The sequence below is a fragment of the Rhinolophus sinicus genome, linkage group LG01, assembly GCF_036562045.2.
Source record: "Rhinolophus sinicus isolate RSC01 linkage group LG01, ASM3656204v1, whole genome shotgun sequence".
NCBI classification, from domain to species: Eukaryota; Metazoa; Chordata; class Mammalia; order Chiroptera; family Rhinolophidae; genus Rhinolophus; species Rhinolophus sinicus.
This window is the reverse complement of record NC_133751.1, coordinates 155,554,179-155,579,415: the sequence shown is the minus strand read 5'-3', so window position 1 is coordinate 155,579,415 and position 25,237 is coordinate 155,554,179. Positions and strand designations below refer to the sequence as shown.

Below are 25,237 nucleotides of genomic sequence, written 5' to 3'. Positions count from 1 at the left end.
ATACAGACAATAATATTGTAATAAGAATGTATGATGTCAGATGGGTACCATATTTATCAGAATGATTACTTTGTAAGTTATATAAATGTCTAATAACTATCTTATATACCTGAAACTAATATAATATTGTATGTCAACTGTAATTGAAAAATAAATATTTTTTTAAAATAAGAGAAAAAAATCAAGGCCATAAAAGTTAAAATTTTAATTTATGTACATTTTTGTTGTAGAGAAGTATAAGAGACCATTAATAGAAGATTTTCAAGTATAAAAATATACAGACAATCCTTTCTTTGAATGGTTACAGTATGCATGAATTTCATTTATCATGGTTTAAATAATGCCAATCCCTAAACAGGTTTCAAATTTCAATTACTGTGGTATATTAACTGTGAGTAATTGCATAAAATACAAATTTCATCTGCTAGCTCTTTAGTCCACAAATCACTACATAAATAACAGATGAGCATCATGATCAATGACCAATCATGTCTCTGCTTTCAAAGTTGCTAGTGATTGGTCATTGTGCATCTGTTATTCAGTTCACATACAGACAGCAAAGCTTCTAGTTGTCTTACCTCATCTGCTAGTAATAAATCTGTGTAATATTTAACAAAAATAGATCACTGGAAGAGGGCACTGGCCAACAAAAATCAAAGGGCAGCAAAGAATTAAAAAGTGATAATGCTGCAAGTGAAATTTGAATGGAACACAATGAAGTTCTAGAAGGAATAACTGACCATGGAAATGCTGACACTGCTGTCATTGGACGGACTCTGGATATGCAGGCAGTGGAACTTGGTGCAGGTGAATTTATGATTTAAGAGAGGAAAGCTGTTGTTGACAAAAAGGATGAAGGTGTCCCAGTAGAAGTGATGCTGGGAAAAAACTTCATATTAAAAGAACCCGTGGCGATACCTCACAACATTGAAAGTGCAAAGAATAAAATGTTGGAAGCTGATCCAAACTTAGAAAGAACTTATGACAATTTATCAAGGTATAGAAAGATGGTCACTCTGCATTGTAATTGATGACAAAAAGAAGGCAAGAACTATTCAAACTGCTCTTGATAAATTACTTTTTACAAAGAAATAAAATACTTCAATTTCCGATGTTTATAACTGCATTACACTAAGTAAATATTGCTCTTACTATGTTTTTCATTTTCCTATACATTTATAACTGACAGTAAGAGAGTTTTTAATGTTCTGACAAAAAAGTTTTAAAGGTCACAGGATAATTATAGTTTTTCCCAGTGACTATCAAGATTACTTTGTATTATAATCTTGGACGGTCATTTTTATGGTCCTGCACTACTGTGCAAAGTGAGGACTGCCTGTATTTTCAATAGGACAACATTCTCTGGGAGGAATGGAATGGAAATATGAGCTCAAGTAGAAAAAAGAATGAGATAAAAATTTCCCACTGTTAAAGAACAACTTATTTATGTATTTTTAAATGAATGATGATAGGTTTCAAATTACTATAGCTAGCTTTTACTAAATAGATTTAAAAGTTATTTAAAAACCTATTAAAAAGTAATTATTTACAATATAGTAGAAACTACAACATTGGTGAATGTTTAAACTTATGATGAAAAGTTTTCCATATCAATCTGAAAATGTGGAGGTAAGTACATAGCTTTTCAAAGTTATTTTAGGAGTACTTGTTCAAAAAAATATTGAAAGACCATGGGTCTATTCTCAAAACAGGAATTAGCCTACTATTCTTTGCGGGGGGGGGGGGGGGCGTGGGGTCGTCATTTAAAAGAGAGCAGTTATTGAGAATGTTTTTGGGTGCCACAATTAAAGCTCAATTCCAGATATAATTAATACAAGACAGAGGATCATAAACTAGGATCTTTTTCAATTACAAGCAATAGAAACGCAAATCTTCCAACTAGAAAAAGAATAAAAGAGCTTTTGCTCAAATAAACCAAGACAGAATACTCTTAAATACGCGTAAGTCAAAGATTAAAACTCTCCAACGACTTCTTATCTCATTCAGTAAAAGCTGAAGTATTTAAATGGCCTCCAGGACCCCCACACCCAACCCGCTTCTGTCCTCACCAGGAATGTCCTCAGGGCCTTACGATTAGGGTTCTTTTTACCTGTACTGCTCTTTTCCCCAGCTACTGCTACATGACTGGCTTGCTCACTTCCATCAGGTTTTTGCTCAAATACTAACTTCCCAGTATGGCCTTCATTTACTAACCTATTTAAAATTATCTCCCTACCCCTCCTGCTATTCACTATCCCCCTTCCCTGCTTTATTTTAATCCATAGTACTTATTCCCATCTGTATTACATATTTTGTTTATTATTTTTTTTAATTTATTTTTTAAATTTATTGGGGTGACAATTGTTAGTAAAATTACATAGAATTCAGGTGTACAATTCTGTATTACATCATCTATAAATCCCATTGTGTGTTCACCACCCAGAGTCAGTTCTCCTTCCATCACCATATATTTGATCCCCCTTATCCTCTTCTCCCACCCCCCAATATTTTGTTTATTTATCAGTTTATTGTATGATATCTCCCACTAGAATGAAAGCAGTGATTTTTGTCTGTTTTGTTCATGATTATATTCCCAGAACAGTGTCTGCAACATAACAGGTGCTCAATAAATATTTGCTGTATAAATGAAAACATGAAGGGGTTAAAAGAAAGACTTTCAGAATCTTCTTTAAAAACTTGTTCAAGGGCCCACAGTTCTCTAATAAATTACATAAATTAGTTAATTTGCAGACACTCCCCTCCTGAAGCACATGGTCTAAAAGTTTTGTTCTTTATTCACTTCAAATTCAAAGCATCTGGTGTATCTATTCCTTCCTGTTCATTCTCTCTGACCTCACTCTTATCAGGTCTTCATCACTTTTCACTTGACTTACTGCAAGATTTTCCTATGTCAGTCTCTTCCCTTTCCTCCCAAACTATTCACCATCTATATACTCCCCAAACACCACTTTCTTCACAGCACTTCCCGTTACTTGCTGCTAAGACCTTCCTGGAAAAAATTCAAACTCAATGGATTAGTTTTCAAACCTGTCCATAAATTAGCCAAATCCCACTTATGAAGCTTTATTCTATATTTCAACCCCTAACTTAATCAAGCCAGCTACCTCATCACTACCTAATGAATATGCTGTGCTCACTCTCATCTTGATTCACACTATTCCCTTCTCCTGGAAAGCTTTCCCATGTCCTTTTCATGTCTCTAAATCCTTTCCATCATTTAAGATGTGATCAGTCTACCTCTTTCATAAAGCTTTTTATATCACAATTAATCAATTGACTGAGTAGAAAACACAATGCGATATGGTCATTTAGTACTTCCTTGACCTAAGTCCTTTTTGTTTATGCTGATTACTAAGATGCTTTACGAAGCATACTTTGGTATTATAAATTACACATGTCCCACCACCTCATCAATCAAATTGTTAAGGTCTTTGAAGGGCATCATTCTTCGTAAGACATAGTCCTATACTTCTTATACTACCACAGGTTTCTGTTTTGTTTGCATATAGTTAGTACCCCCCCGAAACATTTGTTGAATGAAGTACTTTCAGCCCTCAAAATTGTGCAATAAGATATTTTTCTGGATTTAAATGTGAAAAGGGCTAAGTTGTTAATTAAGCCCTGAACAATATACTTTCATATTGAATGGAGGATAATAAAATATTGCGTGAACCAGGTTGTGGAGAGTTGTGATTTTGACATGTAACAAAATCCAGAACATGACTGTAGAGTGGTAGACTAAATGTGAATGTGCAGGTTTTCCAATTTGCACTGATTATAAATAATCCTATGCGGCAAAAGGTATTTAGTTTAATTGTAAATATTTTTACTAATTGTTTAGGTATACAACTGAAAATTTATTAATTAAATATAAAAGACAAAGTAATTTTTTTCTAAGTAATAGCTTCCATAAACAGTAGTTTCTAAGAATTTCTGTTAGGAAACATCTATGTTAGTATTTTGTTTCCACATGAGCCATCATCACACAGATACCAGCTTGTATGACAAATAAGTAGGATGGATTATACTTCTCTCCTAGAATACATTATTCCATAAACCCTTGTACAGCACATCAAAAAATCTGTCTACAACAGAACTATCCACTGTCCACCTAAAAAAGAAACCCAACAGGATGCACTAAGTGACAGGGTATTAGGTAAGAGTTTAGCCAATTCAAATATATATTCCCTACAAATGGTGTCATCTGAAGATGTGCTGTGGGGTTACTAGGTCAGTAAAAAACTCTTCCTCTCATCCTTTGAAAAAAAGCATATCTGATAATGTATCAGGCAGGGAAGTAGCTACAAATTCCAGCCCCACTCACAGTATTAATAGAGCTACTCTACCCTGTCCAACGCCTGCTTGCAGTTGCCCTACTGATATATCAGCGGTCTCTTGAAGTAGCTTATGAGACCGTAAAGGATTCTGTAACACTCCCTCTGGGCTAGTATAAACCAAGAGCTAAAAAATTCAAATGTTGTAAGAGTAAATGAATGTGTGGGCACATCAGAGATAACATTTTTCAAAGTAGAATAAAGATGTAAGTATAATGTGCACTACAAAAAACTACACTTGCACTACAAAAGCAGGTTTAAACTAAAAGATGTGTGCCACAATACGTATAACAGCTGGGTAGGAAAAGAAGCCTAATATGTATCTAACACAGGAAAGAAGTGACTGAGTTAGGCATCGAACATATTTGTTATGGTGATTGCTGTGCTGTGACAAAGCTATGGACTGGGTGATAAGGAAAATTTTATATGGGGAAATAATTCTGGTTCTGTGGCTTTAAGAGTAGTAGTATTTAGTATGTATAATTGCTGTATCTTCACTTGATCCACAAATAAAAGACATGGAGTTTTGAGCATTAATAAGTAGTTCTCAAACAGGAATTGTTTTCTTCCCCAGAAGACATATGGCAGTGTCTGGAGACATTTTTGGTTGTCACAACTTGGGCGGTGCCACTGGCATCTAGTGAGTAGAGGTCAGGGATGCTGCTAAATATCCTGCGATGGACAGGAAACACTCCCTCATCTCTCTGAACCCCTACAAGAAATTATCCAGCCCAAAATGTCTATAGGGCCAAAGTTGAGAAAGTCTGCATTAAGTCACTTACTATACCAGGTCCTACTCTAGCAGTTTATTTCTGTGTCTAGTAGTTCTTTGGTGATTAAATGCACAGGAAGTTGGGCAGGCTATTTGGTGGCAGATAAGCTTGCACATCATCACGTTTGGCTGTTTAAGAGGGACCAGCTTGGACTCACTTTTTGAGGTTGAATTCACTTTCAGATGATTTCTATGGCACCCAGACTTGACCTATAGTCAGTCAAGATTGCTTTCTGGTTTTTATAGGAAATGGTGCTACATCCAGTAGGTTTGGCAATCAAGAGGCATCTAGTATCTGAAGTATTTGTAGTAGCCATGTAGACAGAACGCAGGCATGCCCTGGGAGCATTTCTGGAAGAAGAGTACATGACCTCACCACAACAATTCTGTGAATTGCTACTACTTAGGGTTGTGGGAAAGAGGTCATTACATACTTTTCTTTAACAAAGCACATTTCATTGGCGTATATATCAAAGTCTGGTTCAGGGAGCAGCATCAGCATCATCTGTGTGTCAGAAAGGCAGCATCTCAAGTCCGACCCAGACCTACTGAAACAATTTACAGGTTAACATGATCCCCAGACAAGCACTGTGTTCTGCAATACAGTGAGGAGAAAAGAGGAGAAAGACGTGCTTAAAAGACCAAAATGAGAGAACCAGTGACCTGATCCTTTAATACAGCACTGTGTTCAGTTCAGGGACAATCTTGAAGGTCAGAGAGGGCTTATGAGTAGGTCAGAGAATTATGAAAATAAAAATTGATTTCTGAGGATTCAGATAAACTTATAGTGTTTAGCTCAAAGAAAACTAAGCAACATGGAGAGTTCAAACACGTGATCTATTAATATGCTAAAAATGACAGTTAAAGCAGACCCCAAAATGGTTTTAAGTTGTAGTAAAACCTCCTTCAAAAGGCCTTAAAAATAGGATGACGTAGTTTTATTCAAAGAATAGATTTAAAAAGCTCCTTGAAGCACTTAAATTCATAATATTAGATTTACCAAATTTTAGAACAGGAAGGTAGTTATGGTAAATTCACTCAATCTAGTCATTTTACAGAAAACAAAATGAACTCCAGCGAAACAAAAATTTACCAAAGTCACAGAGCGGCTTACCAAAGTTAGCAGTTAGAGCTGGGACCAGAATTCAGGCTGACTCAACTAGTTTTGAAGAATCCTTTTATACTTAGTTCTGTGACTTCACTGAGATTGTTTTCTTACTTTTAAAAGTTGGAATAATATTCCTATTTTGAGCGTTTTGTTTTTTTAATGAGTTTACACACACAGTATACGTCGTAATGTTTATACTAGTTATAATATAGTAACTGTGTCACATCTCAGCACTGTCCTCTTATTTTACTGTGAGTTCTTTGGAGGACAGCGCTCCTTCCCTCTCACCCTTCCTTTTTTTTTTCTTACAAGTCTTTCATAATTTTATTTAACTCTCCTTTCATTTAAAGTGCAAAAATATGTGAATATTTAAAATTTTATTCTTGAAGAATATATTTATTAATACAGGTAAATACGTACGCTGTAATTTTAAGTGACAAAAGCAATATAACAATTATAAGAATCCACCTGTATCAAAGAATATAAATACACACATACAGATACATACACACATACATATACATACACACACACACACACAGACATACACACTTGGAGAAAATTCTGAGAGGATTTGGTTGCCCTGTATGGTGACATTATGGGCAATTATTTTGCAAATGTCACTCAAGCGGTGAAGAAGCAGTGGCGCCTTTGGACAGTAAGTAGCCCTTGGCAAAGCTTTTATCTGGAAGATGCTGGAGAAGGTCTGGGCACAGAGCTGGTTTCATGAGTGTGTGACCTGTGCAGTCAGAAGGGCCCCACTCCCAGTTTAATGCTCTGCTGTTTGAAATTCTTAGTAATTTTTGAACAAGAGACGCCGTATTTTCACCGTTCTCTGGGCCTTGCAAACTATGTAGTCAGTCCTGCTTGAGCAGCTCAGCTCTGGAGCATTCACTGGTAGATGGTAGTGGGGTGTGCTCTATCTCTCAGGAGGTGTTGCTTTATTTCTTTAAATTGTTTCCTTTTTAAAAGAAGTACAGTCATATCATTAAAGTTAGCAGAAAAATTAAATTACCCTTAAACCTTTTAAAGGCAGAGGCATTTTAACCAGCATCTCTTCATCCATCATGTTTGGTGTCTAGTCATAAGAATAAAAAACAATTCATTACTTTAAAATATAAATTGCCAAACATGTAAAAATTACGAAAAAGGTGTGCATGTGAAAATTAGACTACCTATTCCTTGAGAGATGGGATTAGCTACTGTACTAGTTTTCTCTTGGTACATAACAAATTACCACACATTTGGTACCACAAAACAACACAAATATATTATCTCAGTTTCTGTAGGTCAGAAATCTGGGTGTGGTGTGACTGGGTTCTCTGCTCAGGGTCTCACTGGGCTGAAATCAAGGTGTCAGCCTGCACTGTGCTTTTTGCATCTGAGACTCAGGGTCTTCTTCCAAACTCACGTGGTTGTTGGTAGAATTCATTTCTTTGCAGTTACCTGTAGGACTGAGATCCCTGTTTCTTTGCTGGCTGTCAGCTAGGGGTTGCTCTTGGCTCCTAGATGCTGTTCACATTCCTTACTGCATGCCTCCCTCCTTTAAACCAGCAATAGCATATTGAGTCTTTGCTTGTGATTCGAATCACTGACTCCTCTACTGCTTCCAGCCAGGAAAACTCGCTACTTTTATAGGACTCATGTGCTTAGGTCAGGCCTACCCAGAAAATCTCCCGGTGCCATAAAACATAACCTAATTACAGTAGTAACGTATATCAAGTTCACAGTACTGGGGATTCTGCGTGGCACGTACCCTAGGCAGTGGAAAATCTCTGGGGCCATTTTGGAATTCTGCCTTCCACAGCTGTGCTGTAGTCTCAGGAGAAGAATAGGATGTCCCTGCTTCCCTAGCCAATCCTAGTATGACTTTAATAGTCTTTTCCAATTCACATTTAACTAACGTCTCAATTTTATAAGCTCACATTTCAGCATAGTAAAAAGTAGCCACAAAGAATTTGCTTACCATTGGGGAAACATCAGGATTCTTTCGTCTGCAAAGGGAAGACTTTGGAGAACAAGAATCTGACATTTTAAAAAGCCTAGTTAGCATGTATCAATATATTTGTTTCATTAAATCAAATATAACCTAAAGACATAATAAGCCATATATTCAATTTAGATGTTTATATTTAAAAATGAAGATTAAGACCAGATTATCTAGAAATTATCAAATGTAAGATTTAGAAAAGATTAACACAATGTAATGGAAACAGTATTTTTCACAAATATGGCAACTTTAGTATATAAAGTGCTCAGAAAAAAGATAAGCAGATCCTACAGATAAAAAAGGACATATCCAGAACTTTAAAAAAGAAAGTAGAAATGACTCAGTAAAATTCGACCTTGGTGAACTAATATTTATTGAATGCATAGTATGTGTGTGAGGTGCTAGCATATATGACAAGAGCAGGGGTGTTATTCAGCCACTGTTATGTTTGTGGCCAGTATCCATTCTGTTTCGTAATTGTGCTCTGATTGGTTGGAGCCTGTGCAGTAGTGGTTGCTAAATATATTGAATATCACCACTGTGTGCTAAGTGATTTATTATCTTGTAGTGGGCTGAATAATAGCCACCCAAAGATATCAGGTCCTCATCCCTGGAATCTGTAAATGTTACCTTATAAGGAAAATGGGTCTTTGTAGATGTGACTAAGTTAAGGATCTTGAGATGGGGAGATTGTCCTGTATTGTGTGGGTGGGCCCTAAATGCAATTACAAGCATCCTTATAAGAAAGGGGCAGAGGGAGATTTAATATTGACAGAAGAGGAGAAAGCAGTATGACCACGAGGCGGAGATTGAAATGATGCAACCACAAGCCAAGGAATGCTGGCAGCCACAGAAGCTGGAAGAGACAAGGTACAGATTCTTCCCTACAGCCTCCAATGGAGATTGGGTCTCCTGACATCTTGACTTTAGCCCTTGTACACATCTTGACCCATTTGAGATCCTGAGACCCATTTGAAACTGTTTTGAACTTTTGGCCTTTGGAACTATGAGACAATAAATTTCTATTCTTTTAAGCCACCCAGTTTAATTTGTTAGTAGCTACAGTAAACTAATACAATGCTTAATTCAGTAAACCTTCACAACAATCTTAGGAGATAGGTACTATTATTATCTCCAGTTAACAGATAAAGAAGTTGAGGTATTGAAAGGCTAGTAATTTACACAATCCAGGGCTTGCACTTAAATTCAGATCTTCTAATCCATAGCAGGATTTTTTTGTTTGTTTGTTTCTTTTCACCACCTTGTTGTATTAGCAGTGTAAAATGAGATAAAATTTCTGCTTCTGCAGGAACTGGGACTAACCCAACCCTCCCACTATAAACAATGAGGAAACTGGACAAAGTACATGAAATAACAGTTTTCAGGCACTAAACAAGCGGCGCAGGACTGTGATCCCTAAGAGAAAGGAAACAGATAAAGCAGCCCTATAATTGCTTGTATTTCTGCCTAGAGACACTTTCTAGCTCAAGGTACAGGAAGAGGGAATCCCTGGCAGACTATGGTGGTCTTGCTGAGTTGAGGAGATGGAAATAAGTTTTGGGGAGGCAGAAGTGGCTGGAATTTGCAGGGCAGAATATGAGACAGGAAGGAGCTAAATTAAGAGAGTTCCAGAAATCTGGAAGGGGAGATGTCCCCTTCAGTCTGTGACACAATACTAAGCCATACATGCATAGGGTGAAACTCCATAAATCTGGGCAAAGAATGACCTTAGAATTGTAAGTTAAACAATTTCGAGAGATCATACAGAACTGGAAGATATTTGAGTTCCAATCAGACCCTGAGACGCACTGGGTTTGATCTACTAGGGAACAAAGAAGCAAAGGGGAAGAACAATGCTTATATTAAAAAGGCAAAAGGAAAAAGAAAAAAACACAAATAGAGGGATGGATAGATATGTGATAAAACAAGCAGAGTAAAATGTTAATGGTGGGGCCGGCCCGGTGGCTCAGGCGGTTAGAGCTCTGTGCTCCTAACTCCGAAGGCTGCCGGTTCGATTCCCACATGGGCCAGTGGGCTCTCAACCACAAGGTTGCCAGTTCAATTCCTCGACTCCCGCAAGGGATGGTGGGCAGTGCCCCCTGCAACTAAAATTGAACACAGCACCTTGAGCTGAGCTGTGCTGAGCTCCCGGATCGCTCAGTTGGTTGGAGAATGTCCTCTCAACCACAACGTTGCCGGTTTCGACTCCCGCAAGGGATGGTGGGCGCACTGGGATGGTGGGCCCCCTGCAACTAGCAACGGCAACTGGACCTGGAGCTGAGCTGCGCCCTCCACAACTAAGACTGAAAGAACAACTTGAAGCTGAACAGCACCCTCCACAACTAAGATTGAAAGGACAACAACTTGACTTGGAGAAAAGTCCTGAAAGTGCACACTGTTCCCCAATAAAGTCCTGTTCCCCTTCCCCAATAAAATCTTTAAAAAAAAAATCTTAATGGTAAAATCTAGATAGTAAGCATACAGGTGTTCAATGAAAAATTAAAGGGTTAATAAGGGAATATTATGACAAATATTATGCCCATAAATTTTACAACTTACATGAAATAGACAAAATCCTCAAGAGACACTATGGTGACTTTAAAGTATGTCCACACTTTGACTCCTCCTTCAAAGGGGAAGTCTTATTCTCCTTCCTTTGAGCACTTAGTGTTCTGTTTTAACAACTAAAATATGGCAGAAGTAATGATATATAACTTCTGAGACTAGGTCACAAATGTCATTGTGGTTTCCTCTTTGCCCTCTCTCCGATCGCTCACTTGGCAACAAACGATGTCCTTAGGACACTTAAGCAGCTCTTTGGAGAGGCCCATGTGGTTGGAAATTGAGGCCTCCTGCCAACAACCAACAATAAATTGAGACTTACTGATAATAATCTGTGAGACACTGAGGCCTTCTGTAGGAAGCCATAAGAGTGAGCCACCTTGCAAGCAGATCCGCCAGCCCTAGTCACGCTTCTGTGACTACTGCCTTGTACACATCTTGACCCATTTGAGATCCTGAGCCAGAACAACCCAGCTAAGTGCTCCTGAATTCCTGGCCCACAGAAACTGTGAGGTAATTAATGCTTAGTTTTAAGCTGTTACATTTTGAGGTGATTTACTATGCAGCAATAGATAACACATACTGTCAACTACCAAAGATTGTGATAAAAACTATACAAACTGAATAGTCCTGTATCTATTAAAGAAATTGAATTACTAGCTAAAAACCTTCCAACAAAGAAAACTCCAGGCCTAGATGGCTTTACTGTTGAATTCTGCCAAACATTTAAGAAAGAATACCAGCTGTTTGTTGTTCCTTTCAATGTCATTTTTAGGTGTGTTTTTTTCGGCTGCTTTATGCTTTTTCCATCTTTGGTTATCAGCAGTTTTACAATGATGTGATTTCACATTGTTTTCTTTTTATCCTGTTTGGGGTTCTTGAATCTGTAGTTTAATAACTTGTATCAATTTAGTAAAGTTGTCATTATCTCTTAAAATATTGCTTATTTTCTTACTCCTTTCCTTCTGGACACTGAATTCCTATGTTAGATCTTACAGTATCTTCTATGTCTCCTACTTTTCTGTATTTTCATTATTTGATCTTTTTCTACATCATCCTGGATATTTTCTTCTAACTTGTGTTCATTTGTTAATTCTCTCTTCAGCTATATCTGTTCTATTGTGAAATCCATCAAGATTCCAATTTCAGTCATAGTAATTTTCAGCACTAGTATTTCCATATATTTTCTTAATAATTTTCAATCCTTTCCTAAATTCTCCTAACTTTAGTTTGTGTCTGAAAATTCCGAATCTGGATGTCCTTCATATCTGTTTAAATGGAAATTTCTACTGGTGTTCAATCATGTCTCTTGGTGCGGCTATTTTTTTATTGTGTGACTTACAGTGTACTTGCAAAACTGTTTATATTTTGAGACCTATTGCATTAATTTCCTATTGCTGTATAACAGTATTACCCCAAACTCAGTGTCTTTAAACAACACATATTTATTATCTCATGGGTCCTGTGGGTCAGGAGTCCAAGCACAGCTTAGCTGGGGATTCTGTTTCATGGTCTCACAGGCTGCAATCATAGTGTCAGCCTGGGCTGTGTATCAGCTGAGGCTCCGCTGGCGAAGGATTCACTTTCAGGCTCACATGGTTGCAGCATTCAGTTCCTTGTAGACTGCTGGACCAGTGACTATTTCTTGCAGTTGGCTAGAGGCCATCCTCAGTTGCTCACCATGTGGCCCTCTCTGAAGACCAGCACACAACAGGTGCTTTACAACATTGCTTCAAAATCAATGAGAGAAGAGAGTTCCTTAACAAGATGGGAATTAGAATATGGTATAATGTAATCATGTATAATTACATACATCCCATCATCGTTGTGGTAGCCTATTGATTAGAAGCAAGTCATATGCCCCCTCCTTCACACACAAACAATGAATACCAGGATACAGGGATAATGGGGGGCCATCTTAGAATCTGCCTACCATTCCTAGGATGTTAACATTCTCTTGAGATAATTTAGATTTGCTTCTGCCATGCACCTGGGAGCTCTAAAAATCGTAAATAACCTCAATCCAATTTCAGGGAAAGAGTATTCAAAGCTGAGATGCCACCCCTTTGCAGGTATGCATACTTCTGGATCAGTTTTATCCCTAATGGGCAATTCTAATTCCTTTTGGGATTCTGATTCAAAGGGGAAAGGTTTTACGCAGGCCACATACCTCAATGCCTCTTCCCCTGATACTATGTGATTGTCAAGATAGCCACTCAGCAGCTCAAACACCACTTAAGAATCAGCCAACACTTCTGGGGAAAATCAGCTCACCTATCTACGTTTCTGTGCTTCCGTAGCAATTGTTCATTGTTGTCTGCTCTCTCATGTCTTTAGGCAGGTATTTTTAAATGTTTTCAAGCTATCAGCTTTTCTAGATGTGCTCATTAGAAGATCTGGTCCAAATTACTTGCTCTACCATTATTATAAATGAAAGTCTTACAATTATTATTTTTTACTTCCATAATTTGTAATTTGTCACTGGCCTTCACATGTAGAGATGATAATCTATAATGATAATGTATAAGAGTAAATATGTTTAAACATAATCTAACCTAAAAATGTAAAGCAAAACAAAGATTTACTTTTCCAATCTGAAAAAATTAAAAAGTATCATTTTTTCCCACTAAATTATATTGAACACTTCTATTTCCAGAGCTTTCCATAATAGAAAAAGAAAATCCTAATATTATTACATAATGGATATATATGCCTAAAACATGGGAGCCTAGAAATTAACATGGAATTATAAATATTTTTAGATCACCTGGTATTTTGCTACTGTCCCTATATAAAAAGGTCTCTTAAATGTTGAGTATTCCTACAAATTACATATATCATTCAAGACTGCACTGACCAGCAGAAATAACACACTGATTAAGCCAGCATACTGGAGTTATAGTTGTGATACTGATGTTAATTTAAAATATTTCAAGAACATTAATTTGCATTTAATCTCAAAAGGAAAGTCTGAAATTGATGAAAACTTGGGCAACAGGTACTGCATCCTTATCTCTAAAATATACAGATTTGGGAGAACATTATATTGAGGGTGTCAAAAAAATGTATACACATTTCAAGGAAAAATTGTATTAAAATTTAATACTCAATATGTACTGATAACAAAGATGATTATAAGTCATGTGTACACATTTTTTTGGCACCCTAAGTATATTTGGGGGTCTTTTATTCTTATGTGACTAAAGCATTGGGCTCTTTTATTTTTTTAAAGATTTTTTTATTGGGGGAGGGGAACGGGACTTTATTGGGGAACAGTGTGTACTTACAGGATTTTTTCCAAGTCAAGTTATTGTCCTTTCAGTCTTAGTTGTGGAGGGCGCATCTCAGCTCCAGGTTCAGTTGCCATTGTTAGTTTAAGGGGGCACAGCTCACCATCCCCTGCGGGAGTCGAACTGGCACCTTGTGGTTGAGAGCCCACTGGTCCATGTGGGAATCGAACTGGCAGCCTTCGGCATTAGGAGCACAGAACTCCAACCGCCTGAACCACCGGGCCGGCCCCTGGGCTTTTTTTAAAGATATGTAACTACTAGACATGCTTTTGAAATAAATATCTAAGAGAGTAAAATTATGACTACTTTCTCTGAGAATTTAAAAAATATGTAATCTATCATGCATCTTTGGTAGAGACCACTTCCCTCAATTCTGTACTCCTTTTTTTCCAATTTTTCCAGGCATATGACCATCTGGAATAAAAGCGATATTTTTCATTCTTCCTTATAGTTAGGTGGGGACATTGTGCCATTTTGGCCAATGCAATTTAAATGAGCATGCAACTCACTGCCTTCCTTCTTGCTGACCATAATATTGATGTGAGGGCTGGAGTTTGGACAACAATCTTGGATCATAAGTTGGAAGCCAAATGCTGGAAGTTGGTAGAGCAACACAGTAGCTTTGAGATACTTACCTCTGGAATTTTTAAGTGAGAGGAAAAAAAATCTTTCTTTTTCTTAAGCTACTGGTATTTGGAGTTTTAGTTTTATGCTGCTGTACTTAACTAATACACATTTTAATTGTTGGCATATTACTCCTTTATTAGAAATTGTAAATGAGAAATTACTTCAACACCTGAAGACCAAGCTACAACACAATATTCCATAGGCTCAAGATTTTGAGACATTCTGGAAAGAGTTTTCTGTAAAGTATATCCTTTCCGTGGCATCGCAACATCATTCTTCTTTAAAAAGGTTACTGGACAAAGATCATTTCCACCATCACCAATATAAACAATTCGCGTATAAGTCACTCCCTGTTGTAATTGTTTATCTACAAATTCTACCAAAACTACATTTTTGCAAAGATTTTTGGGACACCTATAGCAAGAATGAGCATGATAATTTTCCACAGTGAGATGACCACTGCCATCAAAAGCTGCTGGATTTGTAAACACTTTATCAAACACATCATGAAAATTGGTTGCTTCTAAAAACCAATCTATGAAGACTGAATTTGAATCCGAAATAATGATGCAATCAAACTTGTCCTTGTTCTTTCTTATAAAGTTTAAAAGCTCCACCATTCCTGAAGTGAAAGGCATTGATGTTACTGCTCTTTTCATTTCATCTTCTCTCACACCTTTATCTCCCAAGTACTTGAAGACTCTGCCCATAAATTCTGTCCAAAATCCTTTTTTATAAGACTCTTTTAGTTCAACAGGAAGCTTTTTCTCTGGAGCACATCGTACAATCCAGGTGTCACTGTTGTCATCTATGATTGTATTGTCAAAGTCAAAAACCAGCAAAATTTTCATGGTTCCAGAAACAGATTTGGGTTACCCTGAAAAAGAAAAAATATTCCCTAAACACTCTGTTTCACATATCTAGCTATTATACTTATTTAGCAAACATTATTGAGTGTTAATCTGCTAAAACATATAAACAAATTAAAATGATTAAGCATTTTAAGACACCATTTAAGCACTTTTTCCTAAGAAGCAAAGTTTTCATATTTGAATATTCTAAGTGAATGGAAAACAGAATATCTAAAAAGGATACTCACAGTATTATTATATTCCTGTGGGAATTGTTTCTTGACCATTCAGAATTAAACTATAGAGCTACCTACCGAGAGAAGTAATGAAACAATTCTTCTCTTTTCTAAATTAGTCTAATTTAGAAAAGTTTTAAAAGAATATAGAAAAGGGGCGGCCAGATGGCTCAGTTGGTTAGAGCGTGAGCTCTTAACAACAAGGTTGCCGGTTCCATTCCCACATGGGCCAGTGAACTGCACCCTCTACAACTAAAGTGAAAACAACGGCTTGAGCTTGGAGCTGGGCCACCAGTGGGGGTCCGGTTGGAGCAGTGGCTCAGTTGGTTAGAGCGTGAGCTCTTAACAACAAGGTTGCCGGTTCCATTCCCACATGGGCCAGTGAACGGCACCCTCTACAACTAAAGTGAAAACAACGGCTTGAGCTTGGAGCTGGGCCACCAGTGGGGGTCCGGTTGGAGCAGTGGTTAGAGAGTGGTGCTCAAAACACCAAGGTCACCGGTTTGAGTCTCACATGGGCCAGTGAGCTGTGCCTTCCACAACTAGATTGAAAAACAACAACTTGACATCCTGGAAAAATCACACTGTTCCCCAATATTCCCCTATTAAAAAAAGAAGAATACAGAAAAAAAATGTAGGCTAATCATTCTTATTGTTTTTATCAAGCATAGTCAAATCGATTAGCTTAAAATATTTACAATAATCTTCATGTTAACTAACAGGTCGTGTATAATATTGACTGTGTACTAACCACAATTCAGACCAAATTTAATATAACATGAAATCTTGCAAACTTTAAATAATTTTTTAAAAGGTGTTCAGCTTGAAATTAATTTCTAGTGAAAATGCCAATGCTGTAACTAAATGGTTGCTTGATGCTGTACTTGAAATTCTAAACAAATTACTTGAAGTGGAGGTCAATTCAGTTCTTCTAGACTAGTAGTAATTTTTATTAACAATTTTCAAATTTACTGACATTTTCTCTAGGTTGCTTAGCTCTGGAGTGCCAAATAATCTGGATATACCTGAGTAATCACATTGCTTATGATGTGACAATTACTTAAATCTCTGTTTACATTAAAAGATAATGAAGCTTGTTAATTATAAATTTAAAGAGAAAAGAATTGGTCAACAGATGGTATGGTTGAAAATTATCATGTAAAAATGATAATTATAGATTATGCAAACAAAAGCTACAATTAGTATGTGTAGACAAAAAATTTTTTAAAAAAGAGTAATACTAAAGATATTACTATACACCAGACACTGGACTAAAGACTTTATAATTATCATCTCATTTAACTGTTATAACCCTTTTAAGTAGGAATTATCCTCATCTTAAAAATATGTAAGCTGGAGCCCAAGTATTAGTTAAGTTGGTTAAGTATCAGTTAAACGGCAGAGCTGGAATTTGGACTCAGGCTGGCTTGGCTCCAAAGTTCATGCTTTTAAATACCACACTCTAGTGTGTAACACATAGAATATTTAAAAACTGTTTAAAATAAAATACTAAGGTCATTTTGATGAAAATATGTTTAATTATATGAAAACACTCATTAGTCTCAAAGTACATATTAACTGTATTAAATCTGTGCTCTACTTTATAACCATTCTGAGGTTTTAGCAAAAAATTCTAAATTTGTGAAGAATCCCACAAATAAGAAAAAGAAGAGATCAATTAAAAATTGAAAACATGGCATTTAACCACATGTATTCTCTGATTTATAACAACAGACATCCAGTAGGTGAAACAGAGAATAGAGCTCATGACCCATATAAGAATAAGTATTTGGTATCTCTCAGGTTAGAATATCGGGATTTCTGGTCAAGATGGCAAAGAAGGTAAACTGTGCTCACCTCCACCTATGATCACATCACAATTAAAACTAAATTATAGAGCCACCTTCACTGAGAAACACCTGAGGACTAGCTGAACAGAATTCCTTTAACTAAGGATATAAAGAAGAAACTACATTGAGCTAGGTAGGAGGAGTGGAGACATAAAACAGGCAGGTCCCTTATCCACAGTGTGGAGATTAAGAAACAGGAGGAATGCCTGGGCAATGGAGGTCCCCACTGAGAAGAGAGGGGTCGCAGCCCCACACCAGGCTCCTCAGCTGAGGGCTAACTGTGAAAACTAGCAGAGATGGCATCTAAGGAAGACAAAGGGCTGTTAGAGACCAAGGTGCTGTTCTTAAAGGGCCCACAGACAGACTCACTCACCTACAAACTCACTTACTCTAAGCTCAAGCACAAGTTCAGCAGCTTGAAAAGTGCCAGGGACATACAAAGAGGAACTAAATTGACTCACTTCAGGGTAAGGGCTGGAGGGGCAGGGGTCAGGGCAACTCTGACAGAACTGGTGATAGACATCGTTTTCCTTGTTGGGCTATTCTTTCATCCAATTGGCCTGGTACAGGCAGGTGCCAAATCTGTGATCTCTGTTAAAATGGCTCATATCGTTTGCCCCACCCTGGTCATTCCCTGAGAACGAGCCCCACTCAACTCACTCACCAGGCCTGAGCCTCTTCCAGCAGCAACTCCACAGGAGTGTCCTGCCTTGGCTCATGCTACAGACTCAAAGGACTGCAAACCCCAAAAGAGTACTGGCTGTCCTAGACTTGCGCTGCAGATATTCTCAAAGGTCCACAAATCCCAACCAAGCAGCAGCCGGCCTTGGCATGCAGTGTAGCTCCTGCCTAGGATCCCCAAGCCCAGCACAAGTGGTGACTGGTCTCAATTTGCATCGTAACTCCCATCAGGTGGCCCCAAAACTGGCATAAGCAGAGGTCAGTCTTAGAGTGTAATGTAGCTCCAACTAAACAGCCTCAAGCCTGGCACAAGTGGTAGGTGATTTCAGCTCACATCGTAGTACCCACCAAAGGATGCTATGTCCAACACAAGTAGCAGCTAGCCTTAGTTCGCAGCATAGCCTCTCCCAAGCACCTCGAAGCCCAGCACAAGAGACAACCAACCACAGATAACTTTGTAGTTCCTACCAATGGACCCAAGCTTGGCACAAGAGGCAGATGACCTTGACCCAACACACGTGGGGGACAGATTCAGATTGCACCAGTGCCCCACCCAACTAGCTCCACAAATGACACACCCAAAGGGAAGGATGGACTCAGCTGGCACCAGAGCCCTGCTAAAGTGACTCCCACTCTTTGGGGTTAACCCCCGCACAACAGCTCATCCACTGTAGTCACAGCCAGCCCTCACAGCCAGTCAGCCTGAGCGTCAACCCCACCCACTAACATGCCATCAGCAATTGAGACCTAACTACAACAGGAGAGCACATACAACCTATATAGGGGACACTCCTGGATCACCTGGCTGAGATAACCAGGGAAACTGCACCACTGGGCCCCACAGGACACCTTCTACATAATCTGAAAGTTTTCCCTTTAAGATCAGGAACAAGACAAGGACGCCCACTCTTGCCACTTTTATTCAACATTGTATTAGAAGTCCTAGCCACAGACAAGAAAAAGAAATAAAAGGTATCCTAATTGGAAAGGAAGAAGTAAAACTGTCGTTTTTCAGATGACATGATACCATACAGAAAGGACTCCAAAGATCTCACCAGAAAAACTATTACAATTAATAAAGGAATTCAGTAAAGTAACAGGATATGAAATTAATATTCAGAAATCATTTGCATTTTAATATACCACTAATGAAGTATTAGAAAGAGAAATCAAGAAATTAAGAAAATAATCTCATTTACAGTTGCATCAAAAAGAATACCTAGGAATACATTTAACCAAGGAGGTGAAAAACCTGTACTTGAAAACCTTAAGACACTGAAGAAAGAAATTGAAGAGGATACAAACAAATGAAAGGATATACCATGTTCACAGATAGGAAGAATTAATATTGTTAAAATGTCCATACTAAGTAAAGTAATCTACAGATTCAATGCAATCCCTATCAAAATAACAATGGCATTTTCCACAGAGCTAGAATAAATAACCCTAAAATGTATATGGAACCACAAAAGATCCTGAAGAGCCAAAGCAATACTGAGAAAGAAGAACAAAGTTGGAGATATCATGCTTCCTGATATCAAACTATACTACAAGGCTATAGTAATCCGAACAGCATGGCACTGGCATAGAAACAGACACATAGATCAATGGAACAGAACAGAGAGCCCAGAAATAAATCCATGCCTATATAGTCAATTAATCTATGACAAAGGAGGCAAGAATATACAATAGGGTAATGACAATCTCTTCAATAATAGGTATCGGGAAAACTGGATAGATACATAGAAAAAAAGGAAACAACACTACTTTCTTACACCATATACAATAATAAACTCAAAATGTATTAAAGCCTTAAATGTAAGACCTGAAACCATGAAACTCCTGGAAGAAAAGATAGGCAGTATGAGTATTCGCAATATTTTTTGGATATATCCCCTCGGGCAGGTGAAACAAAAGGAAAAATAAACAAATGGGACTACATCAAACTAAAAAGTTTTTGCACAGCCAAGGAAACCGTCAACAAATGAAAAGACAACCTACTGAATGGGAAAACATATTTGCTAATGACAGATCCAATAAGGGGTTAATATCCAAAATATATAAGGAACTCATACAACTGCAACCTAACACCAAAAAACAAAACAAAAACAAAAACAACCCAACAATCTGATTAAAAAATGGGCAGAGGGCCTAAAGAGACATATCTCCAAAGAGGACATGTAGATGGCCAATAAACACATGAAAAGATGCTCAACATCACTAATCATCAGGGAAGTGCAAATTAAAAGCACAATGAGATATCACCTCACACCTGTCAGAATGGCTACCATCAATAAATCAATAAACAAGTGCTGGTGAGGATGTGTAGAAAAGAGAACCCTCGTGCACTGTTTGTGGGATTGTAAATTGGTACAGCCACTATGGAAAACAGTATGGAGGGTCCCCAATTAAAAATCACCCAGCAATTCCACTTCTGGGTAGAATTTATTTCTGTTTTAGAAGTCTAAAGCACTAATTTGAAAAGATGTATGCACCCTTATGTTCACTGCAGCATTATTAACAATAGCCAAGATATGTAGGCAACCTAAGTGTTCACTGACAGACAAAGGGATAATGAAGAAGTGGTAACATATTCAATGGAATATTACTCAGCCATATAAAAGAATGAAATCTTACCGTTTGCAACAACATGGATGGACCTAGAGGATATTATGCTAAGTGAAATAAGACTGAGAAAGACACATACGATATGATCTCACTTATATGTGGAATTTAAAGAACAGAAAAAACAAAATAAAAACAGAGTCATAGATGCAGAGAATAAACTGATAGTTGCTAGATGGGGGGGCATTAAGGGTGGGTGAGAGAGGTGAAGGGATTAGGAAATACAAATTGGTAGTCACAAAATAGTCACGGGGATATGAAATACAGTATGGGTGATATAGTCGATAATGTTGTAAAAACTATGTATGGTATCAGATGGATACTAGACTTACTGGGAGGATCACTTCATAAATTGTATAAATGCCTAAGCACTGCGTTGTACACCTGAAACTGATATAATAGTGAATGTCAAATATAATTAAAATAAAATAAAATAAAATATATGTATGGTCACGGGATATAAAGTAGAGCATAGGGAATATAGTCAATGGCATTATTAATAATAGCCAAGATATGGAGGCAACCTAAGTGTTCACTGACAGATGAATGAATAAAGAAGAAGTGGTACATATATACAATGGAGTATTAACCATAAAAAAGAATGAAATCTTACCATTTGCAACAACATGGATGGACACAGAGAGTATTATACTAAGTGAAATAAATCAGACAAAGACAAATACCATGTAATTTCACTGATACCTGTAATCTAAAAACCAAAACAAATGAACAAACAAAACAGAAACAAACTCATAGATACAGAGAATGAACTGATGGTTGCCAGATGGGAGGGAGGTTGGAGGAGCTGAGTGAGAAAGGTGAAAGGGATTAAGAAGTACAAATTACCAGTTATAAAAATAGTCAAAGGGATGTAAAGGACAGCATAGGGAATAATAACTATTCCCTATATAATGACTATGTATGGGGTCAAGGGGTAGAAGGCTTATCAGGGTGATCATTCCGTAAGGTATATGAATGTCTAACACTATGTGGTACACCTGAAACTAATATAACATTGTATGTTAACTGTAATTGAAAAAAAAAAAAAAAGGAGAAGATCTGGAGAATAACCTAGAGGGGTATCTCCTGTGGTATGAATTTAGATGGTATATAATATTCTGATACTCTGGATCTTTGTATGTCTAAATGTCTAATCCAGGTGTCTCACTAGCTCCCATAGACTGAAGTGCAGAATTCACTTTCCCACAGAAACAATATAATAAGTAGCAATAAGGCATAGTTGACAATCACATTAGTACTGTACCTAGGTATATGTCAAGTTAAACATGCTTTTTAAGTATTCTGAATTTATACATAATTAACCATTTTTTTTCAAATGGAACTCATTGTTGGTTAAAAACTATCTCAAGCTTATATTTAATTAGCCACAAATTACCGAAATTCCTGAACTATTAACCTAAAACTAATAAGATGTATCATACGCCTGAAGTTAACATAGTTCCACTGCTATTAATTTCTATCTAAAAGTCAAACTTTCTGAATTTCAGATCTTTTTATATTTGTCTTTTCCTCAGCATTCAACATAAAACTTTATTAAAAATACTTACCCGACTTAGTATTTCCAACACAATCTTACTTCACCATAAAGTTCTAACAGTCAGGACAATCTTCAGTTTTAAACACCAGTCAGTTTCTAACACATTACTCCTACTCCATATGCAGGAAACAAAGTCCTCTGGTTAGGAGCAAAGGAATGGAGACCTCTTAACTCCTAAAATTAATAAGAGTATTTAAGATATTTTTAAATTTATGTTTTCTAATTATGCTATTTTCTCTTACATCAGAAAAGCACCTATTGGCAATGGGAGAAACAAATTTTTGATTAAATAGAAACTTTATATACAAAACAGGGTATGTTATGTAAACATGTTGTTATCCAGTGGATAAAATCCCAAGTGTTAGGCTGACTATGTTGCGATTTCCAGAGTCTATATTTTTCTTTTCACTTGTTAAATTATAGACAAATACAATATTCTGTTGTCAGTAAACATTAAAAGGTTTAGTGCTGTATTTGAGATGTCTCCAAAAATTAAGGTGTGCACAAAGATTTAGTTTTAATGTAAATCTATTTTGAAACCAATTTGTTAAAATTCCCAAAAATAGTTATTAACTATTCTCTTCAAAAGCATGTGCATTGTATATTTGGTATATCCACAATGTTTCCATAGTCTAATAATAACCTATGTACTTCTAACAATAATAAAAACTGGAAACTACACAGACATCAAACTGGGGATAAGACATACTTGTTAAATAAGATATGTATGTGATAGCCATATGATGGAATATTTAGCTAGTAAAAGCAAAGATGTTCAGTTTAAATTAAACAAGCAAATCACAAAAATATGCCCAGTATAATGCCATTTTTGTTTTTTTTAAAAATAAGTGTCTTTGTGTACAGTGGTAGGAGCATGGGTGGTTCAACTGTTGTGCAATCTTTTTCTACACTGATTTTTTTCTCCAAAATAATTTAAAGTCTGTTTTAGATCAAAGTGTATATTCACATGCTATCTTCTGAATTTCTCAACAAAGAAAAAACAAAAGGAGCAGATGTATTAGAGACCTAACTAACTCTAGATTGAGTTGGCTCTGAAGATCCATGGGTTAGAGCTAGAACAAGGTGTAGGAAGTCAAATTATATCAGACAACCATGTCAAATTGGCAAATTCCTGACATCAAATCTCATATGATTCAAATACTTTTTGTAAGCAATTTAGTAGAAATTCTAGAGAATTTTTATTGGAAGGTAATTCTCCGTGGGTCTCTACGGGTTCCGCTTGTCTTACAAGCACAGCACTCACTGCTCTTTGCTCTAGACCAGGGGTGTCCAAACTTTTTTCAACGTTTTTTACCAAGGGCCATATGCGGTAAAATACACAAACAGCTGGGCCACTCCCTGGAGGTGAAGTACGTATTGCCTCACCTGGTTTATTTAAGTAAACTAAACATATTTTTGGAATTTGCTGTGGGCCAATAAAAAATGGATTGCGGGCCGCAATTGGCCCACGGGCCGCAGTTTGGACACCTCTGCTATAGACTATTGTTTCAAAAATGAATGTATAGAAAACAGCTTTGAAAGGCATGTTTATTATTCATTGTAATCAAGATTTGGGTTCCTTAACCTAACTCCATGTGCAGGTGACTTCTGGCCTTCTTTACATCATCCTGTGGGGTCTGGGGCAAAACTGCTGATATTCCGGCTACTGCTGTAATTCACCTCTGCATCTAATTCAGGTGTATCTGATGTAATCCAGGTCTGCATCTTCTACAAAACTGTGGCAAGCTACCTCAAGTTGTTAGTATGCAAGTAGGATAAAATCTCTGACCTTTCCCAGTTCTTGACATTTTAAACTCTATGCTTCCAAAAATCCCCACCAATGTTGTATGTGCAAGAACTAATTTTTGTCAACAAATAGTTTATTAATACTTCATACTTACTAGCATTATTACGGTGGGACATCTGATAGAACACCTGAAGAAAAACAGTACAACTATGTGTTAGAAGTTTAGCGATTAATAATTTTACCTCCTTTCATTTTGAGCGACTCCAATCGGGTGCCTAATGTGTACATGCTGTAGCTAACTAGCTTGTAACGAAATAATTTGTACCTTGATGTGTTAGAAAAGGATCTTTTGAAACCAAGCCCACCATCCACTCTTAACAGATTTTTTTGTCCTTAGAGGTCCCCCAAATACGTTCAATTTACTGTATTTACCAAGCAATTTAAAATACCTTAAAGGTCCTAACATGAATGTTCTGAGACAACATCCAAGTTTTACCATTTCTATATTTTAAAAAACTAAGTCCCGTCTATCCCGGATCATGCCTTAGAAACCAAAGTAGCCAAAGTATTTAAAAGTAGGTTTTCTGTCCATTAATCCCTGGGTTTCTTAGCTAAGGGAGGACTTTGCCCTTCACCTTTACGACCGCGAGGAGGACTGTGGGCCGCACACAACCAAGCCTAGGCCCCGCTCTCCCACACACCTGTGAGGTTCGCCCGGAAGATAAGCGCATGAAACTACTTGGGGGTCGTCCCCCGCGAGGCACGCAGTGAGTTAGAATGGAAACACCAGGCCCAGCGGGTTCCCTAGGTGTCCTCACTGGCCCAGGCCGGGCGTCAGGAAGCGCCTTAGCCTCCGCCCCGCTCCCGCGGAGTCCTCCCGCGCATGTCGGCTGGGCCGCCCCATCCGCACGCCCGGCCTCGGCTCCCCGCGCAGGCGCAGCCTAGGTTCTCCAGCCCCACTGCAGACTGCGGTGTATTTTTCGTT

General features: G+C 37.5%; 1 protein-coding gene across 7 annotated transcripts; it reads right to left on the bottom strand.

Annotated features, from left to right (window-relative positions):
* Positions 1–1,750: 1,750 nt before the first annotated feature.
* PHOSPHO2 (phosphatase, orphan 2) lies at positions 1,751–25,211 on the bottom strand. Of its 7 annotated transcripts, none has more exons than XR_012498038.1 (5): positions 24,954–25,211; positions 24,407–24,440; positions 22,516–22,679; positions 14,075–15,581; positions 1,751–12,517 (listed from the first exon to the last, which is right to left on the bottom strand). XR_012498038.1 is itself a non-coding variant. In XM_074337693.1 (5 exons), exon 5 carries the CDS (start codon positions 15,553–15,555, stop codon positions 14,830–14,832), a length of 726 nt encoding a protein of 241 aa, XP_074193794.1. In that variant the 5' UTR covers positions 15,556–15,581; positions 15,804–15,861; positions 22,516–22,679; positions 24,407–24,440; positions 24,954–25,205; the 3' UTR covers positions 14,523–14,829. The 7 variants fall into 7 exon arrangements, 5 of the variants coding, with proteins under 5 accessions (XP_074193794.1, XP_074193790.1, XP_074193796.1 ...); XM_074337693.1 differs by lacking the exon at positions 1,751–12,517 and adding an exon at positions 15,804–15,861 and having other exon boundaries at positions 14,523–15,581; positions 24,954–25,205; XM_074337689.1 differs by lacking the exon at positions 1,751–12,517 and adding an exon at positions 15,804–15,865 and having other exon boundaries at positions 14,523–15,581; positions 24,954–25,204.
* Between the last annotated feature and the right edge of the window lie 26 nt (positions 25,212–25,237).

Bases quoted from the DNA above. Each gene is read 5' to 3' on its own strand.
- PHOSPHO2 (XM_074337693.1), bottom strand. From the start codon at position 15,555: ATGAAAATTTTGCTGGTTTTTGACTTTGACAATACAATCATAGATGAC.